Source organism: Myodes glareolus, chromosome 25 (assembly GCF_982192425.1).
Source record: "Myodes glareolus chromosome 25, mMyoGla1.1, whole genome shotgun sequence".
Taxonomy (NCBI): Eukaryota; Metazoa; Chordata; class Mammalia; order Rodentia; family Cricetidae; genus Myodes; species Myodes glareolus.
The window spans coordinates 34778128-34799832 of NC_142050.1; the positions used below are offsets into that span (position 1 = coordinate 34778128).

The window sequence follows — 21705 nt, forward strand, 5'->3', positions numbered from 1 at the left end:
CTTCACGAAAAAGTCTGCCAGATACTATGGGCCTGTAGGCTGAAGATGGATGCTGCAGTGATACAAAAGAACTTTGAGTGATTGTCCAGGCAGTGGGCTGTCTCTGTCAATTTTAGAGTTTTAAAAGTTGCTTACAATGCACTTCTGCTAACTTAGATAATATTATATCCTTCTGGGGTCTTTGATGGAGTTAAAAATAGGTAGTTATAGTTTTCCTTAGTTATAATAAAAGATAAAGTATATATAAATATTGTTAACTATATAATTATATATATATATATATATATACATATAATGATAATCTTCAGCTGGGGGTCATGAACCATTTTTCTCCTGAAGTTCTGGTTTACCCATAACCAAAGAAGGAAAAGTCAAGTTCACTGGGCAGAGCCACACTGCCAGGTGAGCGCACGGAAGACGGTGATGCTTGATAACTTTTTTATTATATGCAATTTTACTACATTAAAGTTAAAACCTTTCTTTTTATTTGGATAGAAAAAGGGAAATAGTACGGGAAGTTCTTCTGCAAATATGTTGCTTTTATTGGTTAATGAATAAAGACACTGCTTGGGTTTGTGGCACGGCCGAATAGAGCTAGGCAGGAAAACTAAACAGAATGCTGGGAGAAAGTAGGCAGAGTCAGAGACAGGTCAGGTAGCTATGGAAAGAGAAAGCCAGAACCTTACTGGTAAACCACAAACTACAAAATAATAGGAATGGATTAATTTAAGATGTAAGAGCTGGCTAAAAATATACTTAAGCTATTGGCCAAGCACTTCTGTATGATTATTTTGGGACTGGGCAGCCAGAAAACAAATGAGCAGCCTCCACCTACAATGAAACAAAATCAAAACTCTCCACACGAGAATATTTTTAAAAGACTAATATGTAAACCCTAATTATTGTTCAGTCTTAAAAGTAACATATAACTACCTGGCTCATTATCATATCCTCATGACAACAACCATTCAAATGCTTAAAAGTATTGTAGAAAAAAAAGGTATTATAGGAAAAAGTATGAACAAAGGACAATGTGTGGGAATCTCAAAGATAAGTTAGTTGATTCACTGAAATTCATAACCACAGATTTGGAAAGCTATGCATAGTTTTAAATCAACATTTCCTTGTCTGGAGCAAGAACCACAACCCCTAGTTCTTACATTCTACATCTGCCTGTCTCTGTCCACAATATAACTCTTATAACTCTTATTTCACAGGATGTAAAACAAAGGGCTTAGGATGTGAACTGTCATTTCCTGTGTCTCACAGATAGCAAAAGATCAAAGATACAGATAAGTTTCATTTTTATTATTTTCTGCCCCTCTCTCTCCTGAGGTCAACTGCTTTTCACCATAATAATCTGGTCGGTTTGGGTTCTACTTAGATCATGATGTCCCTAAATTAAAACAAAAGACGTATTAAACAGTAGAGTCAATAGGTAGTTCTAAGTCCAACCTTTTTTTTTTTTTGTATAAATGCAAAGACTGGATGATGGACAGACCCAAGGCAAATGTGAGGTACAGAGTTTGTTCAATTTGGCGAGAACTGAAATTTTCAGACACTCCCTGGTGTCTCTAGAGATTTCTCCACAGAGCTTTTCCTATGTTTACTTGATCAGAAATACGCTGTCCAGTTTTTCTGTTTGTGAGCAGATAGTCATAAAACATGAGCAACAAACTGTGAAAGCTTAGCTTGTGAAGATGGAATTTAATTTAAGAGTCAAACACAGCAAAGGTAATCTAACACATGCTTAATGGTACGGACAGCCACTGTGAATTATGCTAATTAGGCATAAATGGGAAGCAGCTCAGGAAAATGATTGCAATTAATATTATTTTACATAGACACACTGAACAAGTCCAAGATGGGGATGAGGAAAAGGAGAAATCAGATATTTCTAAAGACCTCTGCATTTTAATCTGGGCCTAAGGGAATGTCTGGCAATCAGAACAGGCTAGCAGACAAGTAGGTTTTTATAGTGAGAGCTAAAGTACAGAAGTTGCATTGAGAAAAGCAGATCTATTGAAACGGATTCCCGGCTTCTCTTATACTAACACGCAAGTCTGTAACAGCTATCACTGCACTGCAGGCCCTCTCAGAACATGGTGGTTTAAAACACAACTGTTTCTTTCGTTCAAATCCATGTGCCGTGCTATGGACAGAGGTTTCCAGGGCAAGTTTGCCTCGGCTCCACTGGACACTGAGCTGTCCCCTGTCTGTGTGACCACGCCCAGGGCTGTGACGTGGAGCTGACTTTATTGGAATCTGTGGTTGATCTCATTTGTCTTTACATAGGCTGTTGCACCTTCCTTAGGAAATGGTGACTGGTTCCAAAAGCCACTGTGGCGTGGATCCCAGACAAGGCTGATAATCTTCAGTTGGGGGCCATGAACCATTTTTCTCCTGAAGTTCTGGTTTACCCATAACCAAAGAAGGAAAAGTCAAGTTCACTGGGCAGAGCCACACTGCCAGGTGAGCGCACGGAAGACGGTGATGCTGATGACTTTGATCATCCCAAGCTTTCCCTTCACAGATCGGGATTGGGATATGCTTGGAGTCGGAGTGCTGATTTGGACTTGTGGTTAGTACTGAGAAATGACTCTGGCCCACAGAGTTGCCTGTGTCACTTGTGGGAACACAGTATGCATCTAATGTCATGTTTTTTATCATGTGTGCTTTGGCAGAAATAAAATTTAAAAGGCCGAGAAATGCATATTTGATAGTCATATGTTCTGGAGAGTAAAAGAAAGGCAATAATGAACAGATTCACTTTCCAAAAGTCATACTACAGCACCTTTCTCCCGACACATACGTCTTGCCATGTGGTTCTGACACTCTTCCTGGTGAGATCTGCAGGTTGTGCCGCTTGTCTCTTGAACACAAGCGAACAAGAATTTCAGTAAGAATGGTTCAGGATCGCCAAGGTATGGGAAGCTTCCTTCCATGGGTTCCCCACCACGATGGCTTTTGGAACCAGTCACCATTTCCCAAGGAAGCTGCAACAGCCTATGTAAAGACAAATGAGATCAACCACAGGTTCCAATAAAGTCAACTCCACGTCACAGCCCCGTGCGTGGTCACACAGACAGGGGACAGCTCAGTGTCCAGTGGAGCCGAGGCAAACTTGCCCTGGAAACCTCTGTCCATAGCACGGCACATGGATTTGAATGAAAGAAACAGTTGTGTTTTAAACCACCATGTTCTGAGAGGGCCTGCAGTGCAGTGAGAGCTGATACAGACCTGGGTGTTAGTGTAAGAGAAGCCGGGAATCTGTTTCAATAGATCTGCTTTTCTCTATGCAACTCCTGTACTTTAGCTCTCATTATAAAAACCTACTTGTCTGCTAGCCTGTTCTGATTGCCAGACATTCCCTTAGGCCCAGATTAAAATGCAGAGGTCTTTAGAAATATCTGATTTCTCCTTTTCCTCACCCCATCTTGGACTTGTTCCGTGTGTCTATGTAAAATAATATTAATTGCAATCATTTTCCTGAGCTGCTTCCCATTTATGCCTAATTAGCATAATTCACAGTGGCTGTCCATACCATTAAGCATGTGTCAGATGACCTTGCTGTGTTTGACTATTATACTAAATTCCATCTTCCCAAGCTAGTTTGTATTATGACTGTCTGCTCACAAACAGGAAAATTGGACAGCGTGTTTCTGACCAAGTAAATCTAGGAAAAGCTATGTGGAGAAATCTCTCTAGAGAAGCAGACTTTGGGGGAGCTGAGCATACAAACTTCTCATTGGCCAAACAGGATGCCACACTGATTAAGGGAACAGGGTGAAATATACTTGTGATCCAATTGAATCAAGTTTGATCTCAGCATTTGTCTTGAATTTGTCAATCATTCAGTGTTTTCGTTGACACAAAAGGAACTACTCTCTAAAACTGTATATTAATGTTTCTTAATTTTATATTTTGTAATTTCAAGATAGGTTAGAATACTTGTTGGCTGAATTAAAAATTCAGTTTAGGGTATGTTCTGGCCCTAGTGCCTCCTTAATCACCAGTGTGAGATAGGTCTTCTCTGATTTCCCCCTTCTCCAACAAAATTTCCATTCATTATAGTATAGTTCAGTGGTTCTCAACCTCCCTAATGTTGTGTCCCTTTAAATATCGTTCCTCATGTTGTGGTGGCCCACAACCATAAGATTATTTTTTATTGCTACTTCATAACTGTAATTTTGCTGTTATGAATCATAATGTAAATATCTTTATTTTCCGATGGTTTTAGGTACCCCCGTGAGAGGGTCATTCAGCTCCTAAAAGGCCTTGACCCACAGGTTGACAATCACTGGTTCGGTCCTTGTGCTGTGCTACCAGTGTGTACTCCAGCTGAAGAAACACTCTGAAAGATGTAGAGCACACATTTCACATCGCTCATCATCACCCACATTGTAGGAACTAAACATTAGCAGCATCTAATACTTCAGTGGTCTCATATCCAAGGCATGGCCTGTTCCATATCTACTTCAGAGTGTATAAGCATTTATGGGAGACAGAGACAGGCTTCGTTTCCTTCTAATGATACAGCTAATCCTCAAATTCAATTAGCTCTTAGTAATTGCATGCAGGAGTGTATATGGGTTCTTCCCATCTGCTGCAGCAATCCTTTTGAAGCTCCTATGAAAGTGGAAGAGGTTTTCTGTTTGGGCAGAAATAGAAATGCAAACATCTAGTGTTCCCTCCAGCAGAAAAACACTCTACCTTGCAGCCAGGGGACCAGAATGCGCCCTCTCCGGAAACCCATTCACTCCTTGAATTCACCACTGGAATTGGCTGCAAATAGTGCAGCGACCAGATGTTTCCTAGCAGCGTCTCATTTGGAGTTTTGTTGTTGTGAAAGTGTTAGTTGTTTCGTGTGTTTAAATTCCAGCACTGCAGTTAAACCAAAGGTGCACAGAACGTGCTTTGATAGCCCCTTACTGCAACGATGCTATAGCTTTCTCGAAATACTTCATGGTATGGGCAATTAATAAAGTACTGAGTATATATGGGGTTGATCCCATAGCCAAAGGTCCCCTTGGTTATCACTTCTCTTGGCTTTTCACTAGGGACAGTGGAGGATGTTACAGGGAATAAAAGAGAGGCCACCCAGGCTGGGAATTTAATGAAGCCTTAGTGTCCACGCTTAGCATGTGCAAGGCCCTGGGTTTGATCTCCAGTACCACAAAGGAAAAGGGAAAAGAAAGAGGGAGGGAGAGAGGCAGGGAGCCTCCTCCATGGGCATCTGTTTTTAACCAGCAAATCAATTTCCAAGTCCTAGAGATTTTCTACATCCCTTTAAAAATTTAATTGTGCTCCTTTTTTTTTTTTGGTGTACCCAAAGATTTCAAGACAGAAATATCTATATTAGGAATCAAACCAGAACACTCTATGAAGTCATGATGCATGCTACTTTGTTAGAACATGGGTAATAAGCCTTGGGTCCCGATTAACTTCAAAGTCACAGGTTAAATATTTTGCTTTAAGTGTTTAATTCCACAAAATCTCCAAAGGTTAAGGGGCCAATGGAGCGCAGACCCTTTATCCACTCATCCTGTGTTAGCCCCAGACAGCTGTGTAAAATGTCACAGCAATCGCAAGAGGGATCAACAAACAGGGTTTTTGAAAATACTGGCCAACCTCTACAACTTAACTTGTGAACTGGAAGCTTTCTCTAGGGATAAGTTGAAGGCATCATGCTTAGGTGCGATGGTCACTACATTTTTTTCTACGGTGCCACCATCTGATGTAATGCCCAACTACCCCTCAACTAGAGGAGAACATCTACTCCTGGCATCAATATCACAGAGTCCCATTAATTTTAAGCTTGCACAAACAGGGAAGGGCTTCTTTTTTTGTTTGTTCGTTTGTTTTGGTTTTTTTTTGTATTTTTAAAGGGCTTAACCTGATTATAATACCTGAAGAAACTCATGAACTCCAAGTAATTACAGCAGACAATAACACTCTTTTCTTTCTTAATATCTGAATGAAATAATGCACATTAGGATGCCAAGCATATTGGATACAATATGCAAAATAGAATACCAGTGTTCTCCAAAGTTCCTATACCCTCCCTTAATGTTGAGATTATAGGAGAAACTGATTCACAGTGTTTACTTTCTCTTCTCAGTCATTTGGATGGGAAAGCTAAAATCCTGTGAGTGAGGGTATTAAAACAAAGCCCTCTTCAGCGTCACTAATGAGAGGAAGGTGCCACCTAGCAGGGGAGGCCACCCTGGCCCACAGCACCTCTTGCCTCCCACAGAGCTGATAAGAAGCAGAACTGGGACTCGGCTTCATTCCTTCTCTCAGGCTGGCATGCCTTCTGTGATTGGCCTCCATGAGTTTGTTTGATCTATTTTGACAGCGCCCTTCAGGACCTCTAAAAGGAATTGGAGTTGAGAAAAGTACACACACAGGGCATTCAGAGCTAACTGCTGATGGAGTCCGAAAAGAATAGATGGTTTTTGGCTTTGACCATACAGCAACATGCAGGGGAAAGGAAATGGGACTTAAGGCCAGGATTCAAGTGAGAGTGTGTTCTAGAGTTCTGGAAGATTATAGGTTTATGGGTCAAATGGCTCTCAGGTTGTACACTAAGCGCCTTATTAGTCCCTAACACAACTGACCACTCTCTCTAAAATGAAATTAAAAAAAAAATAAAGTGCTAAAACCATCCCTTGCTGGAACCAAAAATGAAGCCAAGGAGGAGTAAAACCAGCAAAAGTTACTATTAGAAACAGGTGTTGGCAAAATGTATATAACAAAAATGTGTGAATTTCAAAAACCAGTAGTGTAAGGACAGAGGAGGTCATGTGTGCTTGCAATTGCTATAGAGAAACACATGCTTATCCCCAGGTAAGCACATGACAGTCACTGGAAGAGCAGAAAGACTTAGACTATCTGACCTGAGAAAAGTACAAATTAAAAATTGCTAACTCTCACTATACCTCATGACAAAGCAAAATCCACCAAGGAAGCAAGGGCAGTGGGACAAACCGTGAGCTCTGAGCATGCTCAGGAGAGAACTGTCAGCTAGATTTCAGAATAGCAGGAGTTCATCAATGGCGCGCACGAAGGGCTGGATTTTATAGCCCCGTCGTCATAAAGTGAAATAAAGACCCACAGGAATTCGAAGGTTCTTCAGAAAGAAACGACGAGGGAGAAAGGTAACCCCTAGATTCCCACACAGCCAAATGTGTCCACATTAGAGAAACAGTCAAACAATCGTGTAGAGCAGAGCTGCCTCCCAAGATGAAGAGGCTGCGAAGAAGGGAAAGTTTTCTCTAGTGGGAAAGATGGGAGAAAGAGAAGCTGGCACAGAAGCTTGGAGGAAGTGAATCACATGGAAAAGTGGGGGTTGAGGAAGAGTAGCATTGTGGGAGGCCCATCCTTCCTGAGGATGGGAGGGTAGAGTCCATGTGATGGGGGCGGGGGTAGGTACAGTGACTGGAGGGACGGGAGGGAAACAGCATAGTTGACGGGGACACTGTTGGTTTAGATTCTTTGTACGTGTTGAGACAACAGCTCTCTTAATTTTGGGCTCAACTGTCCAAACAGTTCCCTTCACTTGCTAGGGTGAGAGGTAGGAGAAATACCTGTCACCCAACGAGAAGTGAGCAGTCTATTAGAATACATATTATCCTTAAAAAAAAAAAAGCAAACAAGCTTTACTTGGTCTTGAGAAGGAATGGATATTGTTAACTTGCAGGGCGGAAGGACTGGTGGGGAATCGCCCTAGAGCATTTACACACTGACAGAGCTGGTCTGTCCCTCCGTGGTGACGCACTACAGTGGCATTGTGGCTTGCCATCATCAGCACAGGCATACCCCTGGCATTTGTATGCAGACATCCACACATGTAACTTAGGGGCCAGCACACAGGTGTCTGCACAACACTTCTGCCAATGTGTAGGCGTCATGTTGCTTTACCTTCATGTGTGTTACATGGCTGATAGTCTTCCCTGGCTCAGAGGCAAACACATACACAGAGCTGAAGGGGACTTTCTAGGCAGCCAGCGCAGCATGATCCATGGAGAAACCAAGAGCGAAGACAAATGCTTTGTTAAGGATGACTCAGCCCGTGAACAGCTCTTCCTTCTTTAGACCATGATAATTATCGCGGCCAGCCCTGCCTTCAAAGCTCAAGTGGCTAGCCATTACTTACAATGACAGAAGCCATCTTCTGCCTATTGGGTTGTCACCTGAAGGAAATTTCTAGTCCTGAGAAATCTGTAAAACAACAGGTTTTACTGATTAATTTTGAAAGTTCATATAAATAGCACATAGGGGTTATGCTTACAGATGAGTGTATTCCGATTTGGCTATTGAGCATTGATGGTCTCTCTTGTACTTTTTTATTTCTTTCTTTTAATATTTTCAGGCATTTTATTTGTTAGGCTTAGATTTAGAAGCCTCACCTTTGTTATCTAATCTAACACTCACTAATGCTGCCAGACATATGCATAATTATTATCCTCCCAGTTTCTAAGATGGAGTCATGGCCTTAAATGGGTTCAAGGTCACAGAGCTAATTAGAATAAAACCAGGGTTTATATCCAGGCTTACTAGAGAGCCTGGTTCCTCAGCAAAGCAATACTCGACCTCCATTATCTGGCTTCCCAGAGTGTCAAATACCACTACAGTATCATTAGAAGACGATACCTGGTCCTCCTAAACAGACATTTCCATGATTGGTCCAAGAAGTTAAAGATTTAGTAGCTTTCATATACCAAGTTTTTGATGCTTATGGAAACACAGAGAATCAAACTGCCTTTTGAAGTTAAAAAAGGGACATAACGATCCTAAGTATTTGATGCAGTGATGCTGACTGGCCAGGGGATGCTTTAGTATGCCAAAAAAAAAAAAAGACATCCTAAAATATACAACACCCAAACCAACCCAGAGGACTTGCGGGAGCATCATGGAAAACCATTGACGAAGTGTTTAGTGGATGTTATGATTCTGTTGCAGGCCTGGACGAATGAGTCTATCTCTAACTAAAACAGTTCAAGCCTAAATAGTTACAGTAGACCAGGCAGGTAAGAAAAACATAAACTGATTTAAAAAACAAACAGACAATGCTTCCAAGGCTGGATGTGGGGGCACGTACATACAATCCCAGCACTTAAGAGGTAAAAGCAAGATAATCAGGAGTAGAAGGTCCTCCTTAGCTATAGCAAGTCCTGGGATAGCCTGGGCTAGGTGGAACTCTCTATCAAAACAAAACGAATGCTTCCAAAGCACCAGGGCACGCTGGCTAGAGTAACATATCTATGAATGGCCTATTAGGAACTGACTGAAATAGTTGCACTTTCTAACATGTTGCAACTGATTATTGTTAAGCTTCAAAGCTGGGCAAATAGCTGAGGGTAACGTATCAAAGCGGACTTCAGCCTCCAGGTTCCCCCTGCATCCTTCAGTTCCTACCTGCACAGGGCCATCCTGGCTGGCAAACTCTGCCCCCTGCCATGACCTCTCCAGTCCAGGGGACTAGGCTACCCTTTCCTATATAACCCAACATTTTGGGTTATCCACTCTTTTTGTACCTTTGGGACTCCTGGCTGCTGCACCTGGATCCCCTCTCTCTCCTCTCCTCACCCCACTTTCCTCACATGGCACAGCTTGGTCTGGTCGTGTCCACTCTGGACTCTCCCAGATGCCCCTGCCTCTGACTATACTACTCTCCCACATGTCTATAGTAAACTTTCTTCCCCACCATCCCTAGGACCAGTCATGTCCTTTTCTTTCCTTTTTATCCCCCCCCACACACACTCAGTTATCATAATGATTCAGGAACCTTAGCCATTGCAAGAGGAATGAGTGAGTCAGCTTTAGGTAGAGCTGGAAATTTCACGGAGTATTAGGATTCCAATTACAAGGAAGAACAGAAACGGAACGACAGTGATTCTCACGCGACCACCACTGCCAGTGTGTCAACCCAGCACCACGGCTGTACTGGATATTAATAGGTCAAATCACACGTTTTCATACAATTAAAACCTTAAGCAGTTAGCTTCAATAGGTAACCACACTTTAATTCTCCATTTCTGGTCTCATAAATGAGTGGTCAGAATCCAAGGCTCAGAAGATCCATGCTTTCTTTAGAAAAGCCAGATTCACTTTTCTAGGGGAGTAGTGGACGCGACGGTAGCCACTGGCTGCCAGACACATCAATACATTTGATGGTCTTTGATTCTATCCTCCATGTAGACACAGTCCAGGAGGTTAGCTCTGCCCTTCCAAACTTTCCCTTTTCCTGCTTCTTTCTTATTTTCAGTATTTTCCAATCTGTCTTTCAGCTGTTCTTAGCTGCCAGGAGGCCATCTTCAGCCCTGCGGTGAGTCAGTCTCAGCAGAAAGAAGGCCCCTCCCACAGCACACTCAACAATCAGCCCTCACAGAGAGTCAGATAATTATCCCCAACAAAGCACTCCAAAGAACCCAAGAGGTTCAAAAGGATCATATGCTTACAATCAAGGGGAAGGAGAGGAGCACAGTGAGGTCAGAACACATACAAAATAACATTAGCCAGATTTGGGGAACCCTAGGGGGGGGGGTTTGTTTTGTTCCCTTGCTTTATTTTTAACCAGAAGTGGATAATCTATGTCCCAGGGATTCGGGAAAGAAGACTAATACGGGTGGGAGCGCTGTCATTTCTAGTTCCTCCTTTTCACACAGTCTTTGGGGGAGTGCCCATTGCAACGACTGCAAAAGGCTATCTTCTGAGTACATTAGTAACTGAATCTCTTTGGAAAAGGACCAGCGCTGACCTATCTTCTACCACAGGGAACAGCATTAATGAGGCTGCAATGGGACTCAAAGATGAGCCCTGGAAGTTTCTGTTTGCCAACACCACAGAGTGCGGCACATTTAACAGTAAGGCTTGAATAGAGGAATTCAGTTCCGTGCCAGGGCATTGCAGAGAACAGGGCAATGTCTCTATTCATTGGGCTGAGAGTCAATTAAGAGCAACACCGCTCAAGAGGAACTTATTTTTTTTTTAATGAATACATTTTTAAAAATCAGTAAGAGTAAGAAAGGAGGAAGCTTGTGCATTGAAACTGCCAGGGAAATTCATCTTTGTTTGTCCTTAGGCTCCTGGAGGTGGCTCCAACACACAAAGGAATTAATAAGTACAGAGGAGGGTGTAGAATAAAAGACAAAGAAGGTGGCCTGCCAGAGGAATGGTAGGAGGTGACGGAAGCTATATGGGTGAATGAGCCCAAGGGAGTTGGGATCCAGGGAGCGTCTGTAAGCAAGGGAATAGAAATTACTCATGAAAGCAACAGAAACTAAACTGGGATCAGCCCTAAATGCAAGGTCTAAAAAGTTTGAATCTAATTAGAAAACCAACGGGGGGTTAAAGGGTAAGAAACTGGATATGGGGGAAAAAATATCCTCTAGCAACTTGGCATTAGCTAGCCCAAAGTCATTGCAAGGCAACATACGGCGGAGGCCAATATTGCTGGCTTATTCCTAGCAGGCAATTAAAGGCTGCAGATGTTGCCATCTGTATCTCCACGCACCACATTTGACTAATAAGCAGCTCACGGGAAAGGGGAAGGCACCTTCCTTCCTCAGTTTATTCCACGCTTCTGGTCACAAGTCCCCTCTATTGCACCAGTTTCGGGAGGAAAAGCTACATGTCACCAGTTTTAAGGGTCACTGGCAGGAAACAGGGCTCCTGTTTCCCTAATTATGAAGTACGAGAATGGGCAAAGTGGATTTTCTTCCGTGTCAAGTACATTGAAGATGAGCGCGCCTTCATCTTTAAAGATCAGCTCCCACCAAACATGAACGTTGGCGCCCCAGGTTTGGAGACGGAATGGTGCCTGACAGGCAGTGGGCTCACATATAGTGTGCATAAATACATGAAGACAAAATATTCATGTACATAATATAAATAAGCCTTTTAAAAAGTAACAGACATATTGATCAATAAAACAAATGAGAAAATCTATTACAATATTGACATTTATTTCTTGTGAGTAACTAACAGTCATCTAATTAGACTTGAAATCTACTAAATATGAAGAAAGCCATGCCTGGTACTGTAAACCCAGCCAATTACCTGTGGCTGGTGAGATCATGAACCCTACAAGAAAACCTATGACTTGCTATGGTACCAAACCAGTATAAATTCCAAATGCATTCTTAATACTTAGCTCTCATTCTTCACCAAAGAAACTTCTCATTGCAACAGATGTAGACCGTTGCAAAACATCCACAACTAGTCAAAACGCAGAGAACAACTATCATGCCCAATTGATAGATCTATGACATGACCCCTACGGCTAAGGGAACATGGCAGAAAGAACAAAAGATTTGAAGAGCCAGAGGACTAAGCCCTCTGCTGCAATGTCTTCTGCATCCATAAAATCTCAACAATCCAGCTCCTAATAAAGACCCACAGAATGACAGCACTCACTGACAGGCCAACATGGATTGGGGGGGACTCTCAAAAAGCCCTACTTTTACATGAAGACCTACAGGCAACTGGCAGATGCTGAGAGAGAGAATCAGTCTTCTTCAAGGACAAAGATATCCACCACTGGATAGGTAAACTCACCCTAAACAGTCAGCTCTAAACACATAACAGTAAATAGACTCAGCAAGCTGTGTTCATATAATATATGTGCATGTGTACACATATACAATGTGTGTATTTATACACATGGAAACACACATACATAATAAAGAAAGAAAAGATTGTGAATTTGAGAGGGAGTGGAAGGGGAGAGGGAGGATTTGGGGATGGAGGAGGGATGAAAATGATGTAAATTTAGTATACATACATGGAATAGCCAACAAAATAATAAAGAAAAAAGATTTATGTTATAATGATAATTTCTCTGTGTTCAACTGAAAAGTATTCCACAATAACCAAGCCCTTTGATTATTATGATATATATAACCTTTTGCTCATATAATTTTATGTCATATTATCAACCCAATATTTACATTGGCTGATTTATAATTTTCTCTTTGAATTTTTCATAGATTTTACTTTAAAGTAGTATTTAAACCATATGTATGTGTGTAGTTTTGCTATATAAATTAGATAATCTTTATCTAATAAAAGTCATTCTACTTTTAAAAAGCAGGTAAGAACATGTAAATTGAAATAAAAAATAGAAAAGGGACAAGACAAGAAGAGAAAACAGGCTTTATAAACCAGTAAAGGAAGTAGACAATACATCAAATAGGTGTTCTACAGACCCCTCCCCCCATAGGCTGCCCATGCTCCAGTAGAAGGCCATGGACGTCCTGATAGCACTAAGTGGGCTCCCTGGGCTTTAAAATGAATATATGAATGTCCGAGAGAAATGTGGTGGTAGGGTTTTGGAGGAGTTGGAGAAGAGTGAGGTGGGTTGGATCAAAACACATATATGCTCATATGCATTCTCAAGCAATAAAAAACCAAGCAAAAGGGCATCTTTATTTCATATCAAACCACAAAATCAATAAAGGATGCAGCTATGATTTTTTTTAGCATGCAATAGGGATTTTAACTTTGTGTTATATAATTCTTTAAAACATGCCAAAGACATCAACTACAGGAAAATGCTAATAATTTGAAATATTTTAAATTAACGAACATCTGTCTATTGGATGAAACCCAAAGGAACTTCAAAATGTAACCCACAAGCTGAAGAAAATTTACAACAGAGAGAAGAAAAAATGTACTCATAATAGTCAAAACTATGTTTATGAAATCATTAAAATACAGACAAATCAAAGGGAGAGCAGTTGGGCCAATAGCAAAATGAAGCATTTCATAGACAAGCAAACACGAGAGGCCTATAACTATATGAAAAGATGCTCCACCAACATGTAAAACCTAAGCACAATATATAAGATACAAGGTCGCACTAACATCAGACTGGCAAATATTTTTCAATCCATTAATTTCAAACATCAACTGGGTGGATCAAAGGAAGCTCTTACCCGCTGAAGCTGAGAGTACACGCTTGAATGACCATTTTCTCCACTTACCTGAAAAGCTGAAGATGTGTACCACTTAGCCCCTAACTACGCCATTGCCATCAAGGGTTTTAAATGTTAGAGGAATTCTCACACAAGGACACCAGAAGAGTTGTGGAAAAGAACATCCATAGTGGTAGTATTTTCCAAAATCAAATTAAATACAATCATTTATCAATGGCAGATTATACTCATAAATTGCTATGTATTTGTACAGTAGAACACTAAACCACATGACAAATAAACAAGATAAATATGACACTCATCAAAAATGAATCACAAAAGTGTATGCAACCTGATTAAACTTATAAAACCCATGACTGGGAGATTATCGGGCCCTAGGGGTAATCTGTCATCACTGTCTTGTTAAGTGGTCTGGCTGTCTACAAATTTGTGTTTGTACTCTCAGATTGGGGTGCTCTCAATTTGGTGAGAGAAGCTTCCTTTGCAGAGGGTAGTGGTAGACAGAATCAAGGTGCTGAGTATGAGTGACCATGGATGAATCATCTCTATCAACCTTCTTCTTTCTGCCTAAGCCTCAGGAGACGTTGTGGAAGAAGGGGCAGAAAGAGTGTAGGGGCTGGAGGATGGGAAGGAGAGCTTGGAAACACGGTCTTCGGGAGACCACGTGGAGGTTGCACGTAATCGCTCATAGCAGCTGTGGTTACCTACACAAAATCTGCACAAGATCCAGCCAGTAAAGATACCATCCTTCATAGGGTAGGGAACTCCAAAACTCCACCCTTAACCCGTTAGCAGAGGATTTCTTGTCAGTTGGCGGCTTCTTCTAAGGAAAGAAGAGCATGGCTGTTCCCTTTATTCATATCTCACCAAATGGTTACACACCCACACACCTATGGCCAGCACTAACTAATGGCACTCAGGATTATTAATTATATTAATACCAATATAAAGAAAGAAGACATGAAGTTGGGAGGGGAACAGTGGCGAGCACCAGGAGGAGCTGGAAGGAAGTAGTGGTGAGTGGCTAAGCTCAAAACACACTGGATAAATGCATGCAAATTTCAAAGAGCAAATAAAACATTATTTTAAAAAAATGCAAAGGTTCAAACCAAATCACAGAAAAATGTACAGCCTGCTTCATTTTGTAGAGATTTAAAATAGGCAAAACTGCATCCCACACATACACATGTATGTACATACAATCACACATAAATTCACATGTGGAGTATGCATACATGTAGTAAAATAAAAAAGAAATGGCATGACTGACGAAGAGGAAAATGCAATTATTCTGAAAGGTAGGGAAGTTCATGTAGTCAGAAAGGCAGGCAGCCTGAAGATCTCAAGTTGGATGTTTTACTTTTTGATCTGGGAGATGTCTCACAGTGGTTATTTAGCTATTATTTGAAGTAAGTAGCTAGATTTTATTCATAATAACTATTTTAGTACGCAAACATATGTTTATATTCATGTTAGAAAAAGGATCAAGCCTAATAATACTTTCTTGGAATCCCAGTTGCTCAGGAAGCTGAGACAGGAGGACACAGATCATGCCTACCTGGGCTACAGGGTCAGCTCAAGGCCAACCTGGGTGAAATAGGACCTAGAAACAGGGCAGGGAATACAGTCTGTGACTGGGTACTTGTCTGGAATGCATAGAGGCCCTGCCTTCATTCACAATACCACACACTGAAGGAAAAGAAAGGTGGGTTAAGAACTGGTGAGATGGTCCAGCAGGCAGAGACATCTGTGGTCCAGCCTGACAACCTGAGTCCAGTCCCTGCAACCCAGAGTAGCAGAGAAGAGCTGACTCCTGCAATTGTTCTCTGGCCTCCATTTGCACCTTGAAGCACGCAGACACACAGACACACAGACACACAGACACACAGACACACAGACACACACACGCATGCATGCGCACACACACAATAAATGTAAAATTGAAAACAAAAAGCAAAGCCCTCAAAAATAAGTTAACAAGATTTTGTTATTTCATGTTCTCCTCCCTCCATCCTTCTCTGCTTCCCACTCCCCTTCTACCCTCCACCCCACACTCCCAATTTACTCAGGAGATCTTGTCTATTGCCTCTTCCCATGGAAGGACTCACCCTCTCTGAGGAGTGGATGGGAAGGTGAACGGAGTGGGAGGAGGGGAGTGAGAGGGAATTGGGTTTGGTCTGTAAAATAAAATAGACTGTTTTAAAAAAAAATAAAATAAATAATTTTGATATCTCAAGAAGTTCTGCACGATATAATAATGTGTTTTATTGCCAGTACTATAAAGTATAGTCAACTCCAAGTCTGACCCACTGACTTGATGCTTGTGACTACAGTCATTACATTTTCTAGATTGGTCACTGCCATTCTTCTCAACTATTTACTGTGTTAACAGAAACGTGAGACGACAGGGACTGTGCGTGCGTGCATGCGTGCGTGTGTAAAAGGGTGGCTACTCAGAGGCTGTTGGGGAATCAAACAGCTTACTGGTGTTCTTTTAACTGTCTAGCAACGCCTTTTATGATACACCTTTTCTTTTTCTCCTTTTGTGAATTCTCTGCTCAGGTCCCAGGCCCATTTTTTGAACGAGTCATTTCTTTCTTTCTTTTAAAAAATTCTTTGATAATCTTTCTAGCTCTTTATATACTCTGGATATTAATCCTCTGCCAGATGTATAGACGGCAAAGATTCTCTCCCACTCTACACCAGGACGGACGTTCACTGGAAAATGCCCTTCAGGATGCTCACGTGGGTGGTGGCTCTCAGGAACAGCACTCTGAGAGGCTTGGAAAATCAAGGAGCAAGAAAGGACCCAAGAGCTCAGAGCTTGAGAAGCTGCCTGGGCTGGAGGAGGTGACTCCAGCCTCTGAAATGATGAAGTGTGAGGCACTAAATGGAGGGAAACTCGGAGGACATGGCCATCAATCACTGGCAAGCTTATCTTCTGACAGAGTGGGGCTCCAGCTTCCAGATGTTGCATTAAAACATAATGCTCCCCCTGGGACGCACATGGCAGGCTTCCCTGAAGCCTCGGTTTCACTCAGCTAACTAATTATGAGAAAATGTGACATCGGTATTTCAGCTTTTTCTACTGGGACAAATCATTCCCAGCAGGAGGGAGAAGTTGTTATTTTTTATTCAGTTTTCCTTTGTCATTAAAAAGAAATTACTTACACAGCAGTAAATAAACTCTTGTTAGGCAGAAGGAACTTGCCTCCCCTCTCAATAATTCAGTCAATTTACCTTAATGCTGACAATCATTTCTTTGTTTTCCCAGCAATGTGCTGAAGTTAAAAAAAAAAATAAAAGCAAAGTTTGGATATTGAATCTGGGTTTAAATTAACTCTACCACTTAGTAGCCACGTGATATCAAGGCAGTTACGTAAAGACTCATTTTCCTGACTATAAAGTTAGGATGTCACATGCCCTGCAGGCTGTTACCTATTAACAATGAAACGGGATAATGCAGTTAAAGTTCTGAGTAAGTGTTCAATACATTTTATCTTCTCTTCTCAAAGACCGTGATACTGTGTTATGAACATAAAAATAACGTATGTGCCATCTATGCCTGGTGTCGGCAATCTTATATGAGCACTCACCCAATTCTGAACCCATTCATTCCTTGGGGACTACAAGACAAATTATGTATTAAGTATTTTGTTCTTTCTCAGTCTGATGTAAAAATAGAGGTTTCTAGTGAAAAGTTGATGTTTATAGAGAAAGTCAAAAGAGGCAGATCTATCGTTGACGACCATTATATTTTTAAACTTTTCTTGGTTTCTTTCTTTCTTTGTTTTGTTGAGAACACTCATTAAATTTCCTGTGCTGGCCCCCACATAGTAACTTTCCTGCCTCTGTCTCCCGAGTAGCTGGGATTGTGTGCACTTGCCAACACACCTAACCTCCATACTATATGGAGCAAACATCAGCCAGTCTACATCTCCTCTCACACTGCCTGCATGGAAGGACATAGCAACACAGTGTTTGAGAGCCTGTAACGCACCGGAAGGTCATTTCTGCAGAAGACACACGGAGCAGATACGAAGAGCCCTGATGCACGGACAAACCGAATCAGAGAGGAGTGGAGCGGCTGCACCCAAGTGATCTCTGAAGGGAACCTGTAAGGATGCGAAGCAGCAGAACGAGCGGACTTTCTAAGTTAGATTTCTCCAAGAATGAATCTTGTTTCAGAAATAACTGACGGGAGCAGCTGGTACTGAAGGAAATGGGATTGCTGGTGGGAAGGGAACAAAAGAGAACACGGAGAGGCACGGGCTTTTATATTCTGGCTTCGCAATCCACTTGCCAATGTGCCTCAGTTCTGTTAGAAACAGGAAAAGCCTGATTCACCTCTTTTAGGGGTGCACGGTAATGTCATTCCAGAGTGGCAGCGTGACACTGAAGATGATTTATGACAGCCACAGCAAATATTAATTCCTAAAACATATAAAGGTAAGGAGACATACAGTGTGTGCTAGATAGGAAATTATAGCGATAAAGAAATACAGTGATTCCCTAAGGATGCACAGACCGGTCGATGGTGAACACTTAGGCAACACAGGTAAATCAGCACGCATGTTTAAACTGTCTTTAGAAGTTGCAGGAGACTAAGAGGCATAAACATATAATGCATTTTTGAATTCACCAAAATAAATTACTCATTTAAATTTGCATAATCGTTCCTCAACTAATCACATTTAATCGTTAAAATACCAAGAGAAAGTTAGTTGGGCAGGGGCCACCTTTCAGATCTTCAAAGGATGCTGACACATGCTTAGAGACCCCCTCCTAGCCCCTAAAAGAAAGTCCTAGAACTTTAACTTAGAATCCTCCGCCCCTTGTGAATAGAGAATGTACTCTTATAGACAGGAAGACAAAAGCAACCAAAGGTTATTAGGGGTAAAAATAGCGCAAAATAAAGGCAAACACACATTTCTAATTTATCATTTGGACATGGAAGCTGAAGGACTTATAAATATACAATCAAAATCCTATTCATACCAGCAACAATCAGCAAAATAGCATGCAATAATGGTTTACCATTAGGTGGTTGATTACCTAATTCGGACTTAATGGGCCTCACACATAATTTTCCCCACAGTTCTTCAGAGAACATGACACACGTTGTTCCAATATTAGGACAGATTTCATAAGGTAGCAGCAGGAGAGGTGGTCTGAAACTCCCTCTCCATTTCCTTAATCCATTCACTTAATAAATACATTTTTTAATGTTTGCTTTTTGTTGGACACTATATCAAAGAAATTCAGTCTGAAGAGCTGGCTAAGAAAGGCATCAGAATCATGTGTCGCACTTAGGAAGGCACATGCCACAGTCGGTGGATCAGAAAGCTTTCAGTAAAGGTAAAATAACGGTGAGCAGAAACTAGTTACGTGACAGAAAGAAAGAGCCATTTCCTTCTAGGGAGCAGCAAGAATGAAAGCAGGAGATGCAAAAAATAAATAAAATGAAAAAAAAAAAAAGGCAGGGGATCCAGAAACTGGAATGTGGGTTATCGACAAGGGACTGGGGAAAGATGGAGGCTAAATCAATAACGGCAGAGGGAGATGAAGATTCCATCCTTAGAGCCTACCAGACCTTTGTAAAATACAACATCAAAAAGCCAACCACAATATTTGATCTGTTGCAAAGTGTCCATCCTATATGTGAAGGATGCTATGCACACTCAGTAAGCTGGAAAGTGATAAAGTACAGGTGTGGGTTATGTTTATGGAATAATCTCAAAGGTCTAAGAAAAAGCGACATCAACAAGAACTCAGCTAAACCTGAATACCAATGATATCTGTGAAGTATCATTCTGCGATCTGATGAACTACTGCAGCCACCCGACAGACAATTTTAGTGGCCGCTGGAATAAGTGAGCAAAGGTTAGAGATGACATAATTAGATGTTTTGTCCTTTGAGTGAAGCGGCTGCCTCTTAAAATAAGAATAGTTCACCCTGACTGAGTACCAGCTTGCTCACTGCCCGAGCAGCTCCCTTTCGGGATTAGAGCACCCTGCCAATGGCTGTGCAGAGATGCGGCCTCACCATCTGGAAGGGACGTGGGAGATATCTCCTCTAACACCCCGTTTTAGAGGTGAAAATCATGCTCATAGAAAATAAGTGCTTACCTAAAAATTTACGCAACATTTGTGATGGTTGAACAGAACCAGGCAGAAGATATTAAATAAAGATATTATTTCCAAAATGGTTATAAACGATTTGGAAATAATACCAAATACCAAACTCAGTTTCTGTGGATCAAGTTTTTAATAGTGTTTGACATTTCACACTAGAAAAACTACAGAGACAACATCTTAGAGACTTCCTTAATAATTTTCTGCTCTGACAGTGAGGAATCAGGACCAGGGACAAATTTTGACTGCATAATTTAGTATAAAAATGACATCTTCTTACCATGATCTTCTGAAGAGACTGGTGACCTAAAAAAGATAAGAGAAACATGGTGAGTATTTTATGAATGATAATGATAACAGTACATATAAATAATTTTACGGAAATTATAATGAAATTCAGTTAAGGTGCGGCTGGAGAGATAGATGGTTCAGTGGAAAAGAGCGCTTGCTATTCCTGCAGAGGACCTAGGTTTGGTACCCAGTATCCACATGGTGACTCACAGTCACCCTGAAACATAGTTCCAGATTATCTGACACCTTGTAGCCTCCATGGGTGCCAGGCACACGCATGGCACACATATATACACACAGGCAAAACACTCGAACACATACAATAAAAAGTAATAAATAAATCTTAAGAGAAAGTCAGTTAAGGAGAAGCTCAGCATATTAGTTGATGTAATTAATGCACTTGTTAAAGGCATATTCTAGTTCATACAATTTTCATGCTATCGCGATGGAGTTGAGTATTATGGGTTACTATAATGTCATGTCAGCAAGTTAGGCATGGTGGCATAGGGCTGCAACAAGCATGCTTCCTCTAGATATGCTGTATACTTTTCTCCTCATTGTTGGCCCAGCACAGTCATTAGGGTGGCAACCCATGGCAAGTGAAGATGTTGGCAAATGTAGCTAGGTAACCTACCACTGATATCACGAGCCATGAGAGAGAAACATTAAAGGGATGGATACTTGTTGAGGCAATTTTAAACAGCTTGAGGACGCAACTGCTTCCCTTGATCTACTGACGAGCAATAGAACCTTTTATTATGTGAGTACACAGCAATGGTTGCACACATGGTAGTAATGGAAAGAAAATGTCCACACCCATTAGCGCAAAGTGCTAACCCATTTCAGCCTCATGGGCCTTTTCAAGTAGAATTTTGCACATGAAAGACAGTCCCACATCTTGGCGGGGGGGGGGGGGGGAATGACTGTCCAAGAGGCAAATAAACTAGGTGAATGATGAGCAGAAACTGACAAATCACTACCCCAAGAAACAGTCAGCCTCCCCTGTTGGAGCTGATTTATGTGCCTCTTAGAGTTTCCCAGATTTTGGGCTGTCTACACACTGGTCCTTGTAGGTAATTACCTCCTGGCAATGTAGAAGCACATGGTACTTAGAAAAAGCAGGACTCTGCATCCCATTTGTTGAGTTGAAGGGATTTCAGTACCACCAGGCTGACGTTCAGAATCAGGTACATTTTAAGGGTCTTCAAACTTGATCGGTCCTATTACCTTCAACTGATCTTAAGACTTGTTGGCTTCAGAGCTATCTAGGAAAAAGGGAGCTTTGGAATGAGCACCGTCAAAGCCAAAAGATGCCCAAGACATCCAGCAATAGGGATAC

General features: G+C 41.4%; 1 protein-coding gene across 6 annotated transcripts in view; it reads right to left on the reverse strand.

Annotated features, from left to right (window-relative positions):
• Nucleotides 1-21705, reverse strand: part of Dgki (diacylglycerol kinase iota) — a 455950-nt gene that overhangs the window by 37006 nt on the left and 397239 nt on the right. For all 6 annotated transcript variants that reach the window (XM_085683757.2, XM_085683755.2, XM_085683753.2 and 3 more), the window contains one exon: nucleotides 20356-20381. In XM_085683757.2, coding sequence (XP_085539883.1) covers nucleotides 20356-20381 — 26 coding nt within the window. The remainder of the gene's footprint in view (nucleotides 1-20355; nucleotides 20382-21705) is intronic.